The sequence below is a fragment of the Panthera onca genome, chromosome B4 (assembly GCF_046562875.1).
Source record: "Panthera onca isolate mPanOnc1 chromosome B4, mPanOnc1 haplotype 2, whole genome shotgun sequence".
NCBI classification, from domain to species: Eukaryota; Metazoa; Chordata; class Mammalia; order Carnivora; family Felidae; genus Panthera; species Panthera onca.
Window position 1 is genome coordinate 66208602 of NC_138345.1, and position 17616 is coordinate 66226217.

The 17616-nt window shown below is 34.2% G+C and overlaps 1 protein-coding gene across 1 annotated transcript in view; it reads right to left on the reverse strand.

The window, feature by feature from the left end:
• CPNE8 (copine 8) overlaps nt 1-17616 on the reverse strand; it is a 227183-nt gene that overhangs the window by 169841 nt on the left and 39726 nt on the right. The window contains exon 4 of the mRNA XM_060657941.3: nt 936-1039. Within this exon, the coding sequence (XP_060513924.1) occupies nt 936-1039 (104 nt within the window). The remainder of the gene's footprint in view (nt 1-935; nt 1040-17616) is intronic.

Consider the following 17616-nt stretch of genomic DNA (forward strand, 5'->3'; position numbering starts at 1 on the left):
ACAGAAGCATGGTGGGTTATTTTACTGCACACATTTTAGGGGACAACAAGAAAGACTGTTAACAGTAAACAACTTTCTACATTAAGAAGAAAATGATGACTTTTTCAAATAAGAGATGATAGCTTTCATCAAAAAAAGTCTATACATTGTGACAGCCTGGTACATTTTATTGTTTCCAGCTATTTAAAGTAAGACATTTATATTTTTAAATACTTGCAATGCTCATAAACTCTCTTTAATCATTTAAATTTATTAAATACATGCTATAACATATGTTATACTTTTCCCTCTCAATAGGTTTTCTTTTAACAATATCCAGATGTTTCAACAATGACCACAATTTACCTCTGTGAAACAAAAACTCAATAACAAATAACATCTTACAAACTGACACTAGATTCCCTGCGGACAAGAAGTTGAATTTGACAATAATATTTTGATCTGCTTAATTTAGTGTCAAAATAACAAGAATATTAAAAATATCAAGCAGTCTGGCTCTAGAATCCTATGCCTTGGCAATATAAGGGCACAAAGGGATAAAAGGAAGGCAGATATCCATATACTATACGAAGAAATGGCTGAGAGAAACAAAGATCTGGGGGACATGGGAGTACATGAGATCACCTTGGAATATATGCAGAGGTTGAAAAGAAATCACTGAGGCTTAACATGGTTTGAAAGAATGTCCATATATACCATGCAGCATTTCTACATGGTTAAATTGCTCACTAATTTTTCAATAAATATATAGCCAAAAACCTATAAAATGTAAAGCAATGCTAGAGACAGTGCTCAGGACACATTCTAAATAGAATTAATCTGGTTTCCTGCCAGTGTAATCTAGTATTCAGTGCAACCAAACCCAGCCTTATGTTACACAATATGCCTTTAACAATCATTTTTTTTTTTTTAATGCAAGTTATATCAGAACTTACAAGTCAAAGCGAAGGTTCTCCCTTTCCTCAAAAAAGTAGTCCAGGATAAATTTTCTTACAAAATCAGGATTTAAAGTATTATCAATTACTTCAGTCCTTCCAAACTATAGAGAAAAAGAGAGAGAGGTTAAAATCAAGTCTTGCATGATCATTACAGTATACTACTTTGTAGTAATACAGTTCCTTGAAAACAGAAGCAAAAAATATCCCACTGGCTTGATAAAATAAAGTACCACCAAAAAGTCTTTGGAGACAAAATCATTCCCTCTTATTCACTCAGGGAAATCAGAAAAAATGAGCACTGAGTTCATTCACATTATTAGAAAAGCAGCTTCTGAAAATTCATATAACAAGCTGTAACACCTTCTTCCCTCCTCATCCTCCCCTCTTGAAAACCAAATCTCATTCTAGTCAAAAGAAGTTATTTCTCCCTTAAATTTTAATGTATCACAGATATTTTTCCTAACCTAGTGTAAAACTAGGCCAAGCAACATATATTTTTACAACTGGAGGGGTCCAAGTATTCATACTCCAGAAGTTCTCCACACACAAGAGTTCATCAGCCATGTTCTGGGGAGAACTTTCTTATAATCTAATATACACTTTAATCATTTGAGTTTTGTTTGGCTTTGCTTTAATTCTTATGGCATCTAGACAGCCAGATGAGGACCTATGACACTTACATGTTTTAAGCTAGTGAATTGCACTTTTGCTTAAAAACATAAGTCTCTCCATCTTAGCGGAAGTGGAAAACAAGAAAAGACACTTTCTAGTCCCTCCTCTAACTGTGAAGGAAGGCCACCAGGCTCTGTTTCCAAAGACAGAGCGATATTCAAATTTTACATCTTTTTGTATTTGGCTTACATTCTTCCCCTCTCACTCCCATGGAATTCTAATAAGGGAATTTAAACCTTTGTGAACAGCATTATGCATGTCATTTTATCAGAGAACCAGTTTTTATTAAAGTTCATGGAAATACGATTTTTTAATAGGAATAAGAGAACTGTGATAATCCAGTAAAAAGTGAAGGTCATGTTTACATAAATTTTGATGATAAAACTATGGTACAAAATATTGATGACAAAGGATTTACTATGGCTATTGCTAACTAATTACCCCAAAAAGAACTAGTTTTATGTATCTGACAATTTTTTTAAATCATGGACCAATATCATAAAGGTAAACCACAACCCAAGTAACTAATTCAGTATGTCCAAAATATTGAACATTTACTTTGAACAATAATAATAATAACAGTCACCATTTATTGAGTATTTACTTTGTTCCAAGTACTTTTTACACATTACTTTAACCATGAAAGGTAGGTATTATTAGCCCATTTTAAAGATGAGAACATTGAGGCAAAGGGTCCCAACTTTGGGCTACAAAATCTACATTCACTTTGGCTACAATATCTACATTCTTTCTAAGACCCTCTTCTATTTCAGAATAAAACATGTGATGCCCTGAGAAGATCCAACAATGAGCCTATCCAGGGTTTTCTAATTTTTAAAAAGTGGGAATAAGAACATGTACCAAGTAACCATGTGCTGGCAGTGCCCACTCACCCCATAAGAGAAGTACAGAAGTCAAGAAGTTTAATTCTGAAGCAGACACAGGCTGGGCCCTCCCAGCCTTTCTGTTGCCTGGAAGCTCCCCAGACCAAAGAAGAGAGCACGAAACAAACGTCCAACACTCTTATACTCTGCTATCTCAAGTGAAGATTAATAACGTAGCCATTAAATTTTTAGCTAGTCAACACAAAGCCCTGAAATTGCTTCTGATGACCTCACCGGTAACCTTCACACTGTGAAATCTAGTGGTCACTCTGACCCTTCTCACACTAGATTGCTAGCACCATGGGACACTGCTGTCCACACTTTCCTTTCTGAAGCAGTCTTTTCTAGCTTTTTACACCACACTCCCATTTCTCTTCCTTCCTAGATTCTCAGCCATGCAATCTCTAGTTGTCAGAGCACACTTCTAGGCCTCTTTATTTGTCTATATTCACTCTTCTGTTAGATGATTTTATCTGCTCCTTTGGTTTTAAATCCCATCTACATGATGGTAACTTCCAAATGCAAGCATCAGCCCAGACTCACCTCTGAGTATACTCATGCACACAACTGCCTTCTTGGCTTATACATGTGGTTGTCTAACGTGTCCCTCAGAATTATCACCTGACTTTAAATACTTTTTTTATATCACAACCATACCCAATCTTGGTCCTTACCAAGTCTACCCCTTGTCAGTAAATGACATCATCATCCACTCAGTTACTCAGGCCATAAATGAGAGTCATCCTTCTTAACTCCTTGTCTTTAACCCACTGACTCCTACTCATCACCACCTCATAAGCTGTCAATTCCAACCCCAAAACACACCTCACAGCTGTCTACCTCTCTCCATATCTCCTGTCAACAGCTTAATTCCAACTTTTCATCTTTCTCATGGACCACCTCAAGGGCCTCCTAACTCACATCTTTGTGAACTCTTGCTCTCCCTCCAATTCTTCCCCCATATCACATCCAAAATAATCTTTTAAAAACATGTAAACACAGGTATGCAATTTCACCACCCAAAAAGTCTTTAATGGCTTTCCATAATACTTCTAATTAAACCTCTTCTCTTTTGTCTGTAGGACTGACCCTTGTCTACCTCATGAACTTCATCATGGGCCAGTATCTCCCCTTCCTCTTTATCCAAGCCTGTTGGCCTTTTAGATCCCCCTACTCACCAAATCCTTTCTCTCCTATAGCCTTTGCACCTGTTATTTCTTCTTCCTGGCATGCTCTTAACCCCACTCTCGCATGGTTGACTTTTTTCATCCCTTAAGCCTCTATTTAAATGTCAGCATTCTGGCTCTAAATACAGTAATGTTGGTCCCTTACCACTAAAATTATTCTCCTTCATAGCACCTGTTTATTCTTCCATAAAACTTGTATTTTGTAATTATACTTTTGTTTTAGAGTCCCCTCATTAGACAGTATGCTTCATGAAGGCACAAGACATGCATACCTGTTTTACTTACACCTATACAAAATTGAACAAATGATTAACTAAAGGAGATTTATAATATATTATTCAAAGAAAGAAGAATCAAGGATAACTTACAGTATAATACCAATTTTGATTAAAATATGTGTATGTTGGGGCACCTGGGTGGCTCAGTCAGTTGAGTGTCCGACTTCCATTCAGGTCATGATCTCACAGCTCATGAGTTCGAGCCCCACGTCAGGCTCTGTGCTGACAGCTTGGAGCCTGCAGCCTGCTTCAGGTTCTGTGCCTCCCTCTCTCTCTGCCCCAACCCACTCGCATTCTGTCTCTGTCTCTCTCAAAAATAAACAGCAAAAATTTTTTTATAAATATATGTTTATGTTGATAGAAATAAAAAGAGGAAGGTATAAAAGAATGTAGAAATTATCATCCAATTGTTTTTTTTTTATTACGCATTTCTGGGTTTTCCTAATTTCTTGCAATGACTATGTCTTACTTTTAAAATCAGAAGCATAAAACTTTTAAGCAATGTTCTTGTTTTTTTTTAATTCATTCTACTATGAAAAGTGAAAACTGGCAATAATAAAAAATCACAGATACATTATGACTGGTTTAGCTCATGGAAATATATTAGTTCTTTCCCAGAGGCTGGAATATATTAGCTATCAACTAAGTGATTAATCTTTTTGACTCGAAACCTAATTTGTCTCAGCTAATGCCTTATACTACTAAATAAGAAATTTCTAATTCCTTGGAAAATGTATATTCACATATAATTCTATGCAGATCAGAAAGGATTAAAATGTTGAGGAAAGGAGTGCCTAGGTGGCTTAGTCGGTTAAGCGTCAGACTCGATTTTGGCTCAGGTCATTATTTCAAGGTTCCTGAGTCTGAGCCCTGTGACAGGCTCCCCAGTGACAGTATGGAGCCTGCTTGGGAGTCTCTCTGTCTTCCTCTCTGTCTGTCCCTGCCCTGATTGTACATGTACTCACTCTCAAAATAAATATATAAATTTTTTAAAAATAAATAAATAATAAAAATAAAACTTGGAGGAAAGACAATTATTAGTAACATTTATTGATGGTATACCCCAGGAAATAGCTACATTTGAAAGAATTGAAAGTTATATTCTAAAAAGTCTTTTTCTTGGGGTGCCTGGGTGGCTCAGTCGGTTAAGCGTCCGACTTCCGCTCAGGTCATGATCTCACAGTCCATGAGTTTGAGCCCCGTGTGGGGTTCTGTGCTGACAGCTCAGAGCCTGGAGCCTGCTTCAGATTCTGTGTCTCCCTCTCTCTCTGCCCCTCCCTTGCTCATGCTCTGTCTCTCTCTGTCTCAAAAATAAATAAAAACATCTAAAAACTTTTTAAAAAAATAAATAAAAAGTCTTTTTCTGGGGTGCGTGGGTGGCTCAGTCAGTTAAGTGTCCAGTTTTGGCTCAGGTCATCATCTCACAGTTCGAGTTCCAGCCCTGCTTCAGGATCTCTGCTGACAGCTCAGAGCCTGAAGCCTGCTTTGGATTCTGTATCTCAGACTCTCTCTGTCCCTCCCCGACTTGCGCTGTCTCTCTCAAAAATAAATAAACATTAAAAATATTTTAATATAAAAATAAATGAATAAAAAGTCTTTTTCTGAGTATCAACTACCCTAGATTGCCAGAAGTACCTGCAAACTTGACTACAATACCGTCTGGAACAATGAACATACCCAAACACGAGACTGTCAAGCACTTTTACATAATTATACAGTATTAAGTTTCATCACCTTATAATTAGGAAAATGTGAGAAAAAATGTTATTTTCCTCTGCAAGTGTGAAAGTTTTCAGTCATTTGAAAAAAGTAGGTAAACTTAATTTTGTTGGAAGATAAAACATTGTTTCTTGTAAAACTTTAACCAAAAAAAAAAAAAAAACACAAGTTTTTGAAAAGTTTTCCTTTGTTTTATGCTTGAGCTAATCAGATAAATACCTACTTTTCCAATTTAGGAACAAATCCTGCAGAAAATGATAGACTGGAAATACTCCTGATTTCTAAATCAGCTAATTGTTAAAATGCTTCAAGGGAGGAGTATCAGAAGAACATTCATCTATTTATGGCACCAAGCAGGTGACCTTTGTTTTGAGAAAAATGTTCAGGAAGATTTAATATATTGTGAAGGTCCAAAACAGCCACCTAGTTCATGTTCATTTGTCAAATAAAAGTGATGAAGGAAAAAGGTCATCTGGACTAGTGCACAACTGTAATTTGGTTATTAGATTAGAATTAAATCTCAGTGGTGGTGATATACAGAGCATAGTCTCCAGAAAGCAGACAGGAAGACTAGAGAAACTGAGTATTGCAAAGAGACTATTAAGATAAATTCAATTTAAAAAGCTCAGTTTAGGACTATACATATCCACCCTGCATAAAGTATACAACACACACACACACACACACACACACACACACACACACACACACACACTACTACCATTTGTATCCATTTCCTCTTGTACGTTAAACACTTGGATTACCAGAAAATCCATGGACCTCTTCCTCTGATGGAAAGAGATATAGTCTTCTTGTGTATCTCATCATACAAGACTTTTCTTTCCTTTTCTTTTCTTTTCTTTTCTTTTCTCTTCTTTTTTAACAGATCAAAGATCTGAAAGTCACTTAAGTATAAAAAGACAAGTAGGAAATCTGAAGGTTTTATCTAGGTCTTACATTATTATACATCATTGAGATGTAGTTGTAGATAAGAAAGTAAATATACACACAGAGAAAATATTCTTGGTTAAAAAAGTATATTACACATACGTGGCTTTTATTCACTTTTTAGGATCTTCTGATTTTAGGAATGAACATAAATCATTAGCCAACAACAAGAAAAAAAGACACCCTGATCACCTCTCTATAATGGTTACACATAAAATACAGAAAGGACATTAACTCCATCAATTTTTAAATTATAGTACTTTAAAACCTTAGTTAAAACATTTTAAGATGAAATCATACTCTAAAAAATTACAGTATTTCAAGAAACTGATAACCATGTCATTGCTTGCCATTAATTCTGTGATTAGTGACATGTTTTACCATCTGAAGAGAAAAAAAAATGGACTCAATTTATCTGAGAGGTCCTTATTGGGAAATATGGGTTAATTTTTATCATATTATCAGTTAAATTTTCATTTATGAGGCAAATATTTTTAAATGAATTGAGTAGATTATTATTTTAATATACCCAATTATTTTAAATTAGATTGTCTGAGTTAGGTTATTACCTAAATTCAATTGAAAATAAACTTGAAAATGTATTCACACTAACCCTGAAGTCTTTGAATATTTAAAAGCAGTTCTACACACAGATGTACAATAAATGTTGTTTATTCACATTCATTAGAAAGTAGACAATTATTAATTTCATATACTCAAAACTAAGTATATACTAATATATATTACTAATATATATATGCTATATATATATTACTAATATATATATACTAATTATATATATTAGTATATATAATTTTATATACTCAAAACTAAGTATAATGATCAACGATTTTTGATCATTATCTTAAAAATCCCCCAAAGGAATAATTCCTATGTTTTAATTTTCTCTTCTTCCTAAAACTATTCTGTAAGATAGACTTTCAAGCATGGTTTCAATGCTGAAATTCTTAAATTCTCAGTGTGTTTGTTTTTGTGAGTTTTATTCACTTTATTTTTTTTGAGAACTTAGCAAGAAAACAGAAACACTGCAAAGCTAAGTCTGGGAATTATTTTCATTCAAAAGTGATCAGAACAAACTTTTGCTTCTGCCAATGGCAAATTAGTTTGCTTAAGACTAACTTTTCCACTGAGAACAGCTAAAGAAATCAGACAAAATATTAAAATAATCTTTTTGGAGGCAGCAGAGAGCTGATAAAAAATTATACACATGGTGGGGCGCCTGGGTGGCTCAGTCGGTTAAGCGTCCGACTTCAGCTCAGGTCACGATCTCACACTCGGTGAGTTCGAGCCCCGCGTCGGGCTCTGGGCCGATGGCTCGGAGCCTGGAGCCTGCTTCCGATTCTGTGTCTCCCTCTCTCTCTGCCCCTCCCCCATTCATGCTCTGTCTCTCTGTCTCAAAAATAAATAAACCTTAAAAAAATTAAAAAAAAAAAAAAAAATTATACACATGGAACCAAAAACCCAGAGAAAAGAGATGCCAAAAGAGGGGCCCTGTATTTGGAAAAGACACCAACCAAACTGATTTCAGCAATCTCATCAAACTAGGGGAGACAATGGAGTTTTTAAAAATCTCCAAAGGGGTTATATGCATGTTCATGCTTTCTTTCCACATGTTTAAGTGGGGTTTTTTTGTTTTTTTTTTTAATTTTTTTTTTAACGTTTATTTATTTTTTGACACAGAGAGAGACAGAGCATGAACAGGGGAGGGTCAGAGAGAGGGAGACACAGAATTGAAACAGGCTACAGGCTCTGAGCTGTCAGCACAAAGCCCGATGCGGGGCTCGAACTCACAGACCGCGAGATCATGACCTGAGCCAAAGTCGGCCACTTAACCGACTGAGCCACCCAGGCGCCCCTAAGTGTTTTTTTTAAATAAGGTAACAAAGGCTTTGAGTTGGGGCTCCAAGAGGCTGCACCAAGGAATAAGGATGAATCAGAAGAGAAACCCTGAAGAAGAATGAATCTCAGCTCAGGGTGAATCAAATCTAATATTGAATTAAAATAAATTTTTCCTAGTCTAGTTATCTCCCCAGAAGAAAAGTAAACCAACTCTGGAGAAACAAAAAATCATCCAACGCCTCAAGTATATCTCTAATTGTTCTTATATGATATTCAGCAATTATTATCAGGCATGAAGACATGCTTCCAGCTCTAATGGAGTCACTTAAAACAGACCAGCATTCGAGTGGAGAACCAGAAATGGTAGACAAATACACAAATGTATTGTTGGATGTTATTGCAGAGATGCAAGGGTATCCTAGTGCTGAAAGGCCCAATGCTGGAGAAAAGAAGTTAATTAACATGATCCCAACTTTTATCTGGAACAAGCAGTGACACAGAAAAGAGCAAGTCCACATAAAAATGGAGAGAGAAGCAAAGCCAGGAAATCTCAGCAACAATGAGCCATACTTTTGAAGACTGCACAACTGAACAGAAGTAGAACCCTAGTGAAGTTAGAAGGGCTATCTGAACCCAGGTTTCTTTAAAATTTCAAGAAAATTAAAGGTGTCAAGGCTCAATTACAATGTTATCATTAAAAAAGAGAGAGAGAGATTAGAGAGCAGAATAAATATCTCTACAGGAAATGAAAGTATGCCAAAAGATATCATCAAAAACCAAACCAAAACTATAATGTAGTATTTCAAACAGAGCTAAAACACATACAGTCCTAAAAGAATTGTGTAAACCAGAATTAGTGGTACTGAGAAAGGAGGTGATATAAATCAAAGAGGAAATAAAGATAAAATAAAGAAAACAGCATTTTAGAAACGGAATAAACTAGTAAGGACCCAAGAGTCATCACAATAGATAAAGCCTTAACAGAAATTGGAAAAAAAAATTTTTGTTTTTAAGAATCAAAAAGAAATGGGAAAAAAAGAAAATGAGAAGAAAGTAACAAATACTGAACAGAGGCAAAGTGGGCCTATCATAAAATAAGAGAAGCCCACAAAGAGGAAAATCATAGCAAGGAACAGACAAGTATAAAAAACTCTAATTCATTAGCATGTGGCTTAAAGAAAGATAAAATTAGTTTTTCTTTAGAATTTTTGACAGAAATGCTTTATGACAAAAGAAAATGAGTAACATTTAATATACTTAAGGAAAGAAAATGTAATAAAAAATTTTATGTTCTGTATATTCAAAGCATACAAATTGTTGTTGACACACAAAAAAGAATAATAAATATTGTTCCCATGAGCTCTTCCAAAGAATCTATTAGAGAATGAGCTTTAGATAACCAAAATTACTACAGAGATATTGACATACGGAGTGGTGGTGAGCACTACTTATAGAACTAAGACTAATTTAGGGCTAAAAGGGAGAAAATAAAGTATGCAATGTCAATATGATCTGCTAATGTTAATAGAATACAACATCACTCCAACTAACAAGGAGAAAAAGAACAAAAATCAAGCACTAAGAATCAATGGGTGCTAACATCAAAAAAGACCAAAAACAAGACATCATTTGCTTCCTACTGAAAGTTCACGCCATCACCTACAAATTTGCTAAAGGAACTGAACCCATGTCTGATCAACTTTCTGACATAATCTGTTAAATTGTAGAAATACAAAAAAAAAAAAAAAAAAAAAGAAAAACAAAAAATAAAAAACAAAACCCATGAACTGCACTGCACCAAAAGCATATAGTCAAAAAGATCCTGACTGTGGAACTATAGGTCAAATGGTCTAGTTTCTGTAACAGATAAGTTGTAAGAAAAACAAAGGAATGGAGGGAAAGCTGTACACTAAAAGACACAGAAAATACATACCATTTTTTGAAATGTGCAAGACCAAACTGTAATGTTGAGAAGTGCACACTTGAATAAAAAAACCATAAACACACTCACCATTACTCTTTAAAAACAGAGTACTCTGATTGGGAAAGTTCATGGAAAAAAATTCTGAGGTGCCGACAAAGTTCTATTTCTTGACCTTGTTAATGGTTACATGGGTGTTTGCCTTCTAATAATTCACCAAGGTTTTCATTTTTTGCATTGCTTTTTGTATTTGTTTCCAATAAAGTAACAGAGAAAAGTGAATGCAAAATAAGGACATCCCTCTACAAGAGTAGCCATTGAGACAATTACTGACAACACAACTGCAAAATTGCACCAACATAAATTTTAAAGGGAATTCTTCATATGAAATTAAAATGATGCTCGAGGGGTGCCTGGGTGGCTCAGTCGGTTACGGGGCCGACTTCGGCTCAGGTCATGATCTCGCGGTCCGTGAGTTCGAGCCCCGCGTCGGGCCCTGTGCTGACAGCTCAGAGCCTGGAGCCTGTTTCAGATTCTGTGTCTCCCTCTCTCTGAACCTCTCCCGTTCATGCTCTGTCTCTCTCTGTCTCAAAAATAAATAAACATTAAAAAAAAAATTTTTTTTAAAAATGATGCTTGAAGGAAACCTTCAAATGCACGAAGAAATGAAGAGCACCTAGTAGAGTAAATATATGTAGAATAAAAAAGAATATTGATGATATAAAATAATAATAAACTATCTTGTGTGTTTACATTATATATATATATAGTATATATATACACACATATATATTTGTGTATATATATACAATATATATACATAATATATATATATACACAAATATATATATATACATATATATATGTATATACACACACACATATATATATATATACACACACACACACATTATATATTAAAGTGTTTTGGGACTAAGTATTTTCTGGAAAGTTGTGACAAAACTAATTTATCAGATTCTAAAATATCAAGAAATTGTCATAGGTATGTTGAAATCTTTAGGGTAACTCCTAAAAATAGTAAAAGAAAGTAAAACTAACAAGCTAATATAAGGAAAAAATATGTAATGCTAAAAAAATTATTTAGTCAAATCCAAAGAAGAAAAGAAATGAGAGATAAAGAATTTAAAACATATGAATAAAATTTTTAAAAGTTAAAAAAATAGCTAAATGGTAGGTTTAAACTGAAACATATTGGCAATCCCATTAACTGTAAATAACCTAAACACTTCAAATAAGATAAATATTATTGATGTAGATTTATTTTTAAGCCCAAGTGTCAGCTGCTTACAGGTAACACACTATAAATACAAAAACACGAGAAAATTGAAAGTAAGTCTTGGGAAAAAAAAGACAAACTATGCAAACTTTAAAGAAAAGAGAGCCAGATTAACTATTCAAATATCGTGTGAAGTAGAATTTAAGAAATATTTCCAGAGAAAGAGTAAAAGCCCTAGACATCTTGTCTCAGGAAGGAAGGAACTGCTAAAAAAGAATGACAAGGCACATTTTTAAAACATACAGAAGCCAACTTGAAGGTGCTTCCATTTAGCAAATTTATGAAAATTTGAACCCCAAAATAAACGGTATAACATATAAAACTCCACTGAATAAAAGAGGAAGCCATGAATCCACACTTATAAAATCAATGAATAAATTAAAAGTTTAATGAGGAAGGAGATATTTATATACTCTTAAAAAGTATCTCACCACACACTCATTAACTACCTTCCCAACATAATTCCCAGAGTCTCCTCCCAAAATAAGTATTAACTACAAAAAAGAAAAGTAACTTTTTGGTAGAGAAGGCTAGCAGACATCACTTTAATCAAGTAATCAAAAATAACCTAACCCAAACTGGGACAAATCCTAATCCTGTGCCACCAGATGGGATACAAGAAGAGCGACGGAGTATCACCTCTGTGATTTCATCCAAGGTCGCATCATGAAGGAAAATATCACACAAAATCAAAATGAGAGAAATTCTATACAGTAGCTGACATTCCATTTTCAAAAGTGTCAAGGTCATCAAAGTTAAGGAAAGACTGAGTAAGTATTCAAGATCAAAAGAGACCTAAAAAAATGACAACTAAGGCAACACATAATTCTGAATGGAATCTGTCTGCTCTAAAATGTATTATTGAGACAACTGGTGAGAACTGAATGGGGTCTTAGGATTTGGTGGCAGAAATGTGTCAATGTCAATTCCTTAAGTCTCAGTATTATATTATGCCTATGTAGGAGAACATCCTTTGTGCAATAAAGTATTCAAGTGCTGTAGGTCATCATATTGGCAAGTTATTCTCAAATGGTTTAAAGGAAAAAAATTCTTTATATATTTGCAATTTTTCTGTAAATATAAGATAGTTTCCAAAAAACTTTTAAAGATAGTTTCAAAATTTAAAAAAACAATAGTTTGAATCTGAAAGCTAACAAAAGTACAACGTATCAAACTTGCTGGATATAAAGCTTCTTATTAAAAAAAATGTAGCCTAAAATGCATACAGTTGAGGGGAGCCTGGGTGGCACGATCGGTTGGGCATTGGTCTTCTACTCAGGTCATAACCTCACAGCTCATGGGTTCGATCCCCACATAGGGCTCTGTGCTGACAGCTCAGAATCTGGAACCTGCTTCGTATTCTGTGTCTCCCTCTCTCTCTGCCCCGCCCCTCTTCTCACTCTGTCTCTCTTTCTCAAAACTAATTAAACATTAATTTTTTTTAAACTGCATATAGTAGAAAAGAAAAATGACTAAAAATAAATATTGTTATCTACTTGAAGAATTTAGAAACAGACCAGCAAATTAAACCCCCAACAATGTGAGGAGAGTAACAAAGATAATTGCAATAATTAATAAACTTAAAACAATAAATTAAATAACCAATAAAGGCAAATATTGACTCTTTGAGAAGACTAATAAAGTTGATAAACCTCTACTAAGATGCATCAAGGGGAAAATAAGAGGGAAAACACAAATTATCAAAATCAGAAAGTAAAAAGGGCATCATTATAGAATACACAGAAATTAAGCACATCATAAAAGTATATTATAAAAAACTTTACACCAATGAGTTTAAGAATTTGAGCAAAACAAATTCTTGGAAAAACATAGCACACAAAATTGACAGATGAGGAAATTAATATCTTGGGTAAACATATATGTAAATAAGGAAATGAATCTGGAATTAAAATACCCCACAAAGAAATATCCAGGCTAAGAATGCTTTAGCAGCAAATTTTTCCAAACATTTAATTTAAGTATAAGATTAACCTTTCATATATTCTTTCAGAGAACAGAAAAAGTGGAAATACTTTCAAGTAAATTAATGAGACTTGGCTAAGCGTAAATAACAAACTCTAAAGTCTATCACAAGAGGGGCGCCTGGGTGGTTTAGTTGGTAGTGTGTCTGACTTCAGCTCAGGTCATGGTCTCGCAGTTTGTGAGTTCAAGTCTGGCATCAAGCTTGCTGCTCCAGCGTGGAGCCCGTTTTGGATCCTCTGCCCCCTCTCTGTCTTCCCTCCTCCCCTCTCAAAACTAAATAAACTTTTGAAGTCTATGACAAGAAAGGTAATTTATAGATCAATATCACAACATAAATTCAAAATTCTAATATTAGCAAAGCATAGCAAGCAATGTATCTAAAAGGAAACACATTATAATCAGTTGGTTTTATTCCATAAATATATTTAACTGAAAACCAAACATGTAATTCACCACATTGACAAAATAAAGAACAATAACATAATCCTCTCAATAGATGCATACCTGAAAACTTTACCCTTAAGATCAGGAACAAAACAAGGATGCTTCCTATCACCACCTTTATTCAACACTGTACAAAAAGTACTTGTCAGTGCAATAAATATCATGATTAGATAGGAAAAAATAAAATTCTAATGTGTAGATCAGCATAATTTATGCAGAAAATTTTTAAAAATCCACAAACTATTCTTAGTAAGTTGAGCAAGGTCACTTCAGAGTTATTATCCAAAAGCTAAATTATATTTTCTATATCACAATAAAAAATAAAAAGGAAAAATGATGAGTTACATTACAATAAAAATATCAAATCACTAAAGGAAAATCAAACTAAAGATGTGCAAGAGCTCTACATAAAAAATTACCACATATTAAAAGAAACTAATGACAACTTAAATAGAGGGGTATCCATATTCACAGATCATAAGGCATACTATTTCACATATTTCAATTCTCTGAAATTGATCTACAGTTTCAACACAATCTCAGATCTTATATGTGCATATGTATGTGTGTAAACTGGCAAATAATTCCAAAATTTCTGTGGTAAAGTAAAAACCTAAGACTATCCTAGAACAGGATTCAGAAAATTACAGCCCCTGAGCCAAATCTGGCCTGCTGACTGCTGAATAAATTAAGATTCTTTGGAGCAAAGTCATGATAAAGCATTCATGTATTGTCCATGGCTGTTCTCATGCTACAATGGCCAGAGAGATCATAGGGCCACCTAGCCTAAAATATTTATGCAGCCCTTATTTACATCTGGTCCTTTACAAGGAAAAAAAAAGAAAAAATGCTAATCTTTGGCCTAGAAAATCTTGAAGGGAAAAAAAAAAAGCACAAACAACCAGATTTAGTTATGAAAACAGTTATTAAACAGAGTATACCACAACAGAATCCTAACAAGGCCATCACGTATACAGTCATTTCATTTATGATAATGGTAATATGATTGTGCAGTGGAGAAAGGAAACTTCTTCAATAAATGTTCCTGGGTCAATTAGATACCATATGGAATCAATGTAAATTTTACCTCAAACCATACGCAGAAATTAATCCCAGAGAAATTGTAAATCTAAATATAAAAGTTAAAACAATAAAACTTCTAGAATTATAACACTGGGGAACATCATCATGGTCTTCAAATAAGAAAGTTTCCTCTAACAGAACAAAAGCATAGCTCATAAAGGAATAGACTGCTATGTTGACCTAAATTAAGGACTATTCATCAAAATACAGTTCAGAGAGTAAAAAATCATGCTGCAAAAGGAAAGAAGACATTCGCAAGACATATTCGCAACAAAAATTCCTATCCCAACGATATAAATAACTCCTAAAAATCAACAAGAAAATGGGAAAAACAACAAACATGCACTTCATAACAGATAGCCAAATGGGCATGAGGCCTGACAAAGGGTGCTCAGCCACATTAATTAGCAGAAAGTTAAAATCCAAACAAGATATCTTTGCACATTAACCAGAATGGAACATTAGAAAGACTGGCAATACAAAGCATTAGCAAGAATGCTTTGCAATGAGAATGACACATGGAAAATTCTGGAAAATGATGTGATAGTGTGTACTGAAAATGAAAATATGCACACCAATGGAGATATCAAAATCCCTGATTTCAGATCATATTACCAACTTACAGTAATCAAAACAGTATAGTACAGGTATAAAAACAGACACAAAAATAGATCAGAATAGAGATCAGAAATAAACCTATGCATATCAATTAATTCACAACAAAGGAACCAAGAATAAACAGTAAGTAAAGGACAGTCTCTTCAGTAAATGGTGGGGAAACAGGACAGTCAAATGCAAAAGAATGAAACTGGACCATTATCTTATACCATATGCAAAAAGTAATTCAAAATGGGTTAGACTTAAATTTAAGACCTGAAACCATAAACTCCTAGAAGAAAACATAGGCAGTAAGCAATTTAACATGGTCTTGGTGATAATTTTTTTCAGTCTTACAACAGAAGCAAAAGCAACAAAAGCATAATAAACAAATGTCTCAAATTTAAAAGCTTCTGCACAGCAAAGGAAACCATCAAGAAAATGAAAAGGCAACTTACTGAATGGGAGAAAATATTTGCAAATCATGTATCTGATAAGGGTTTAGTAACCAAAATACATAAAGAACTCCTATAACTCAATGGTTTAAAAAAAAATCGATCCAATTAAAAAATAGGCAGAGGATCTGAATAGACATTTTTCCAAAGAAGGCATACAGATGGCCAATAGGTACAGGAAAGGTGCCCTACATCACTAAGTATCAGGGAAATGCAAACCAAAACTATAGTGAAATAGCACCTCACACCTGTTAGAATGGCTCTTATTAAAAAGATAAGAAATTACTAGTGTTGGGGCAGATGTGGAAAAAAGAGAAACCTTTTACACTATTGGCGGGAATGTAAACTGGTGGAGCCACTGTGGAAGACAGTATGGAAGTTCCTCGAAAAATTAAAAATAAAACTATCATATGATTTAGCAATTCCGTTTCTGGGTATCTATCCAAAGAAAACAAAAATACAAACTCAAAAAATTACATGTATCCCCATGTTCATTGCAGCATTATTTACAATAGCCAAGGGATGGAAACAACCTAAGTGTCCATCAGTGAATGAATGGATAAAGAAAGGGTTATACTATATTCTACTATATTTAGTAAAATCTTATTCAGCCATAAAAAAAGAAGGAAATCTGCCATTTGTGACAACATGAATGGACCATGAGGACATTATACTAAGTAAATAAGTCAGACAAAGACATATATTACATGATCCCACTTACTTGTAGAATATTAACAAAATAAATAAAAAATAAATTTAAAAAGCTCACAGGTACAAAGAACACATTGGTGGTTTCTGCCAGAGGCAAGAGTGGGAAGCGAAAAATATGAGTCAAGGAGGTCAAACAAATTATTCTATAATGTTAGAATTCAGGATAGTGGTTTAATCTGGAAGGAGAGAAGGGCACAATCAGAATTGCTGGATTGCTGGAAGGTTCTATTTTTTGCTCTAGGTGGTGGTTACATGGATGTGTTCACTATAACAAATTATTATGCCGTATTATTTTCCCTTTGGTTTGAGTATGTTTTATTTCAATAAAAAGTTATATTAAAGGGGCGCCAGGGTGGTTCAGTCGGTTAAGCGTCCAACTTCAGCTTGGGTCATGATCTTGCAGTTCAAAGGTTCAAGCCCCACATTGGCTTCTCTGAAGTCAGTATGGAGCCTGTTTGGGATCCTCTGTCCCACCGGGCTCTCTGCTCCTCCCCTGCTCATGCTCTATTTCTCTCTCTCTCTCTCTCTCTCTCAAATAAATAAACATTAAAAAAATTTAGTTTAAAAAAAGCATATTTTAAAAAAGAATAGAAATTCAGCCATTAATAAAAAGGAAATTAATTCTTCCATTTGCAAGAC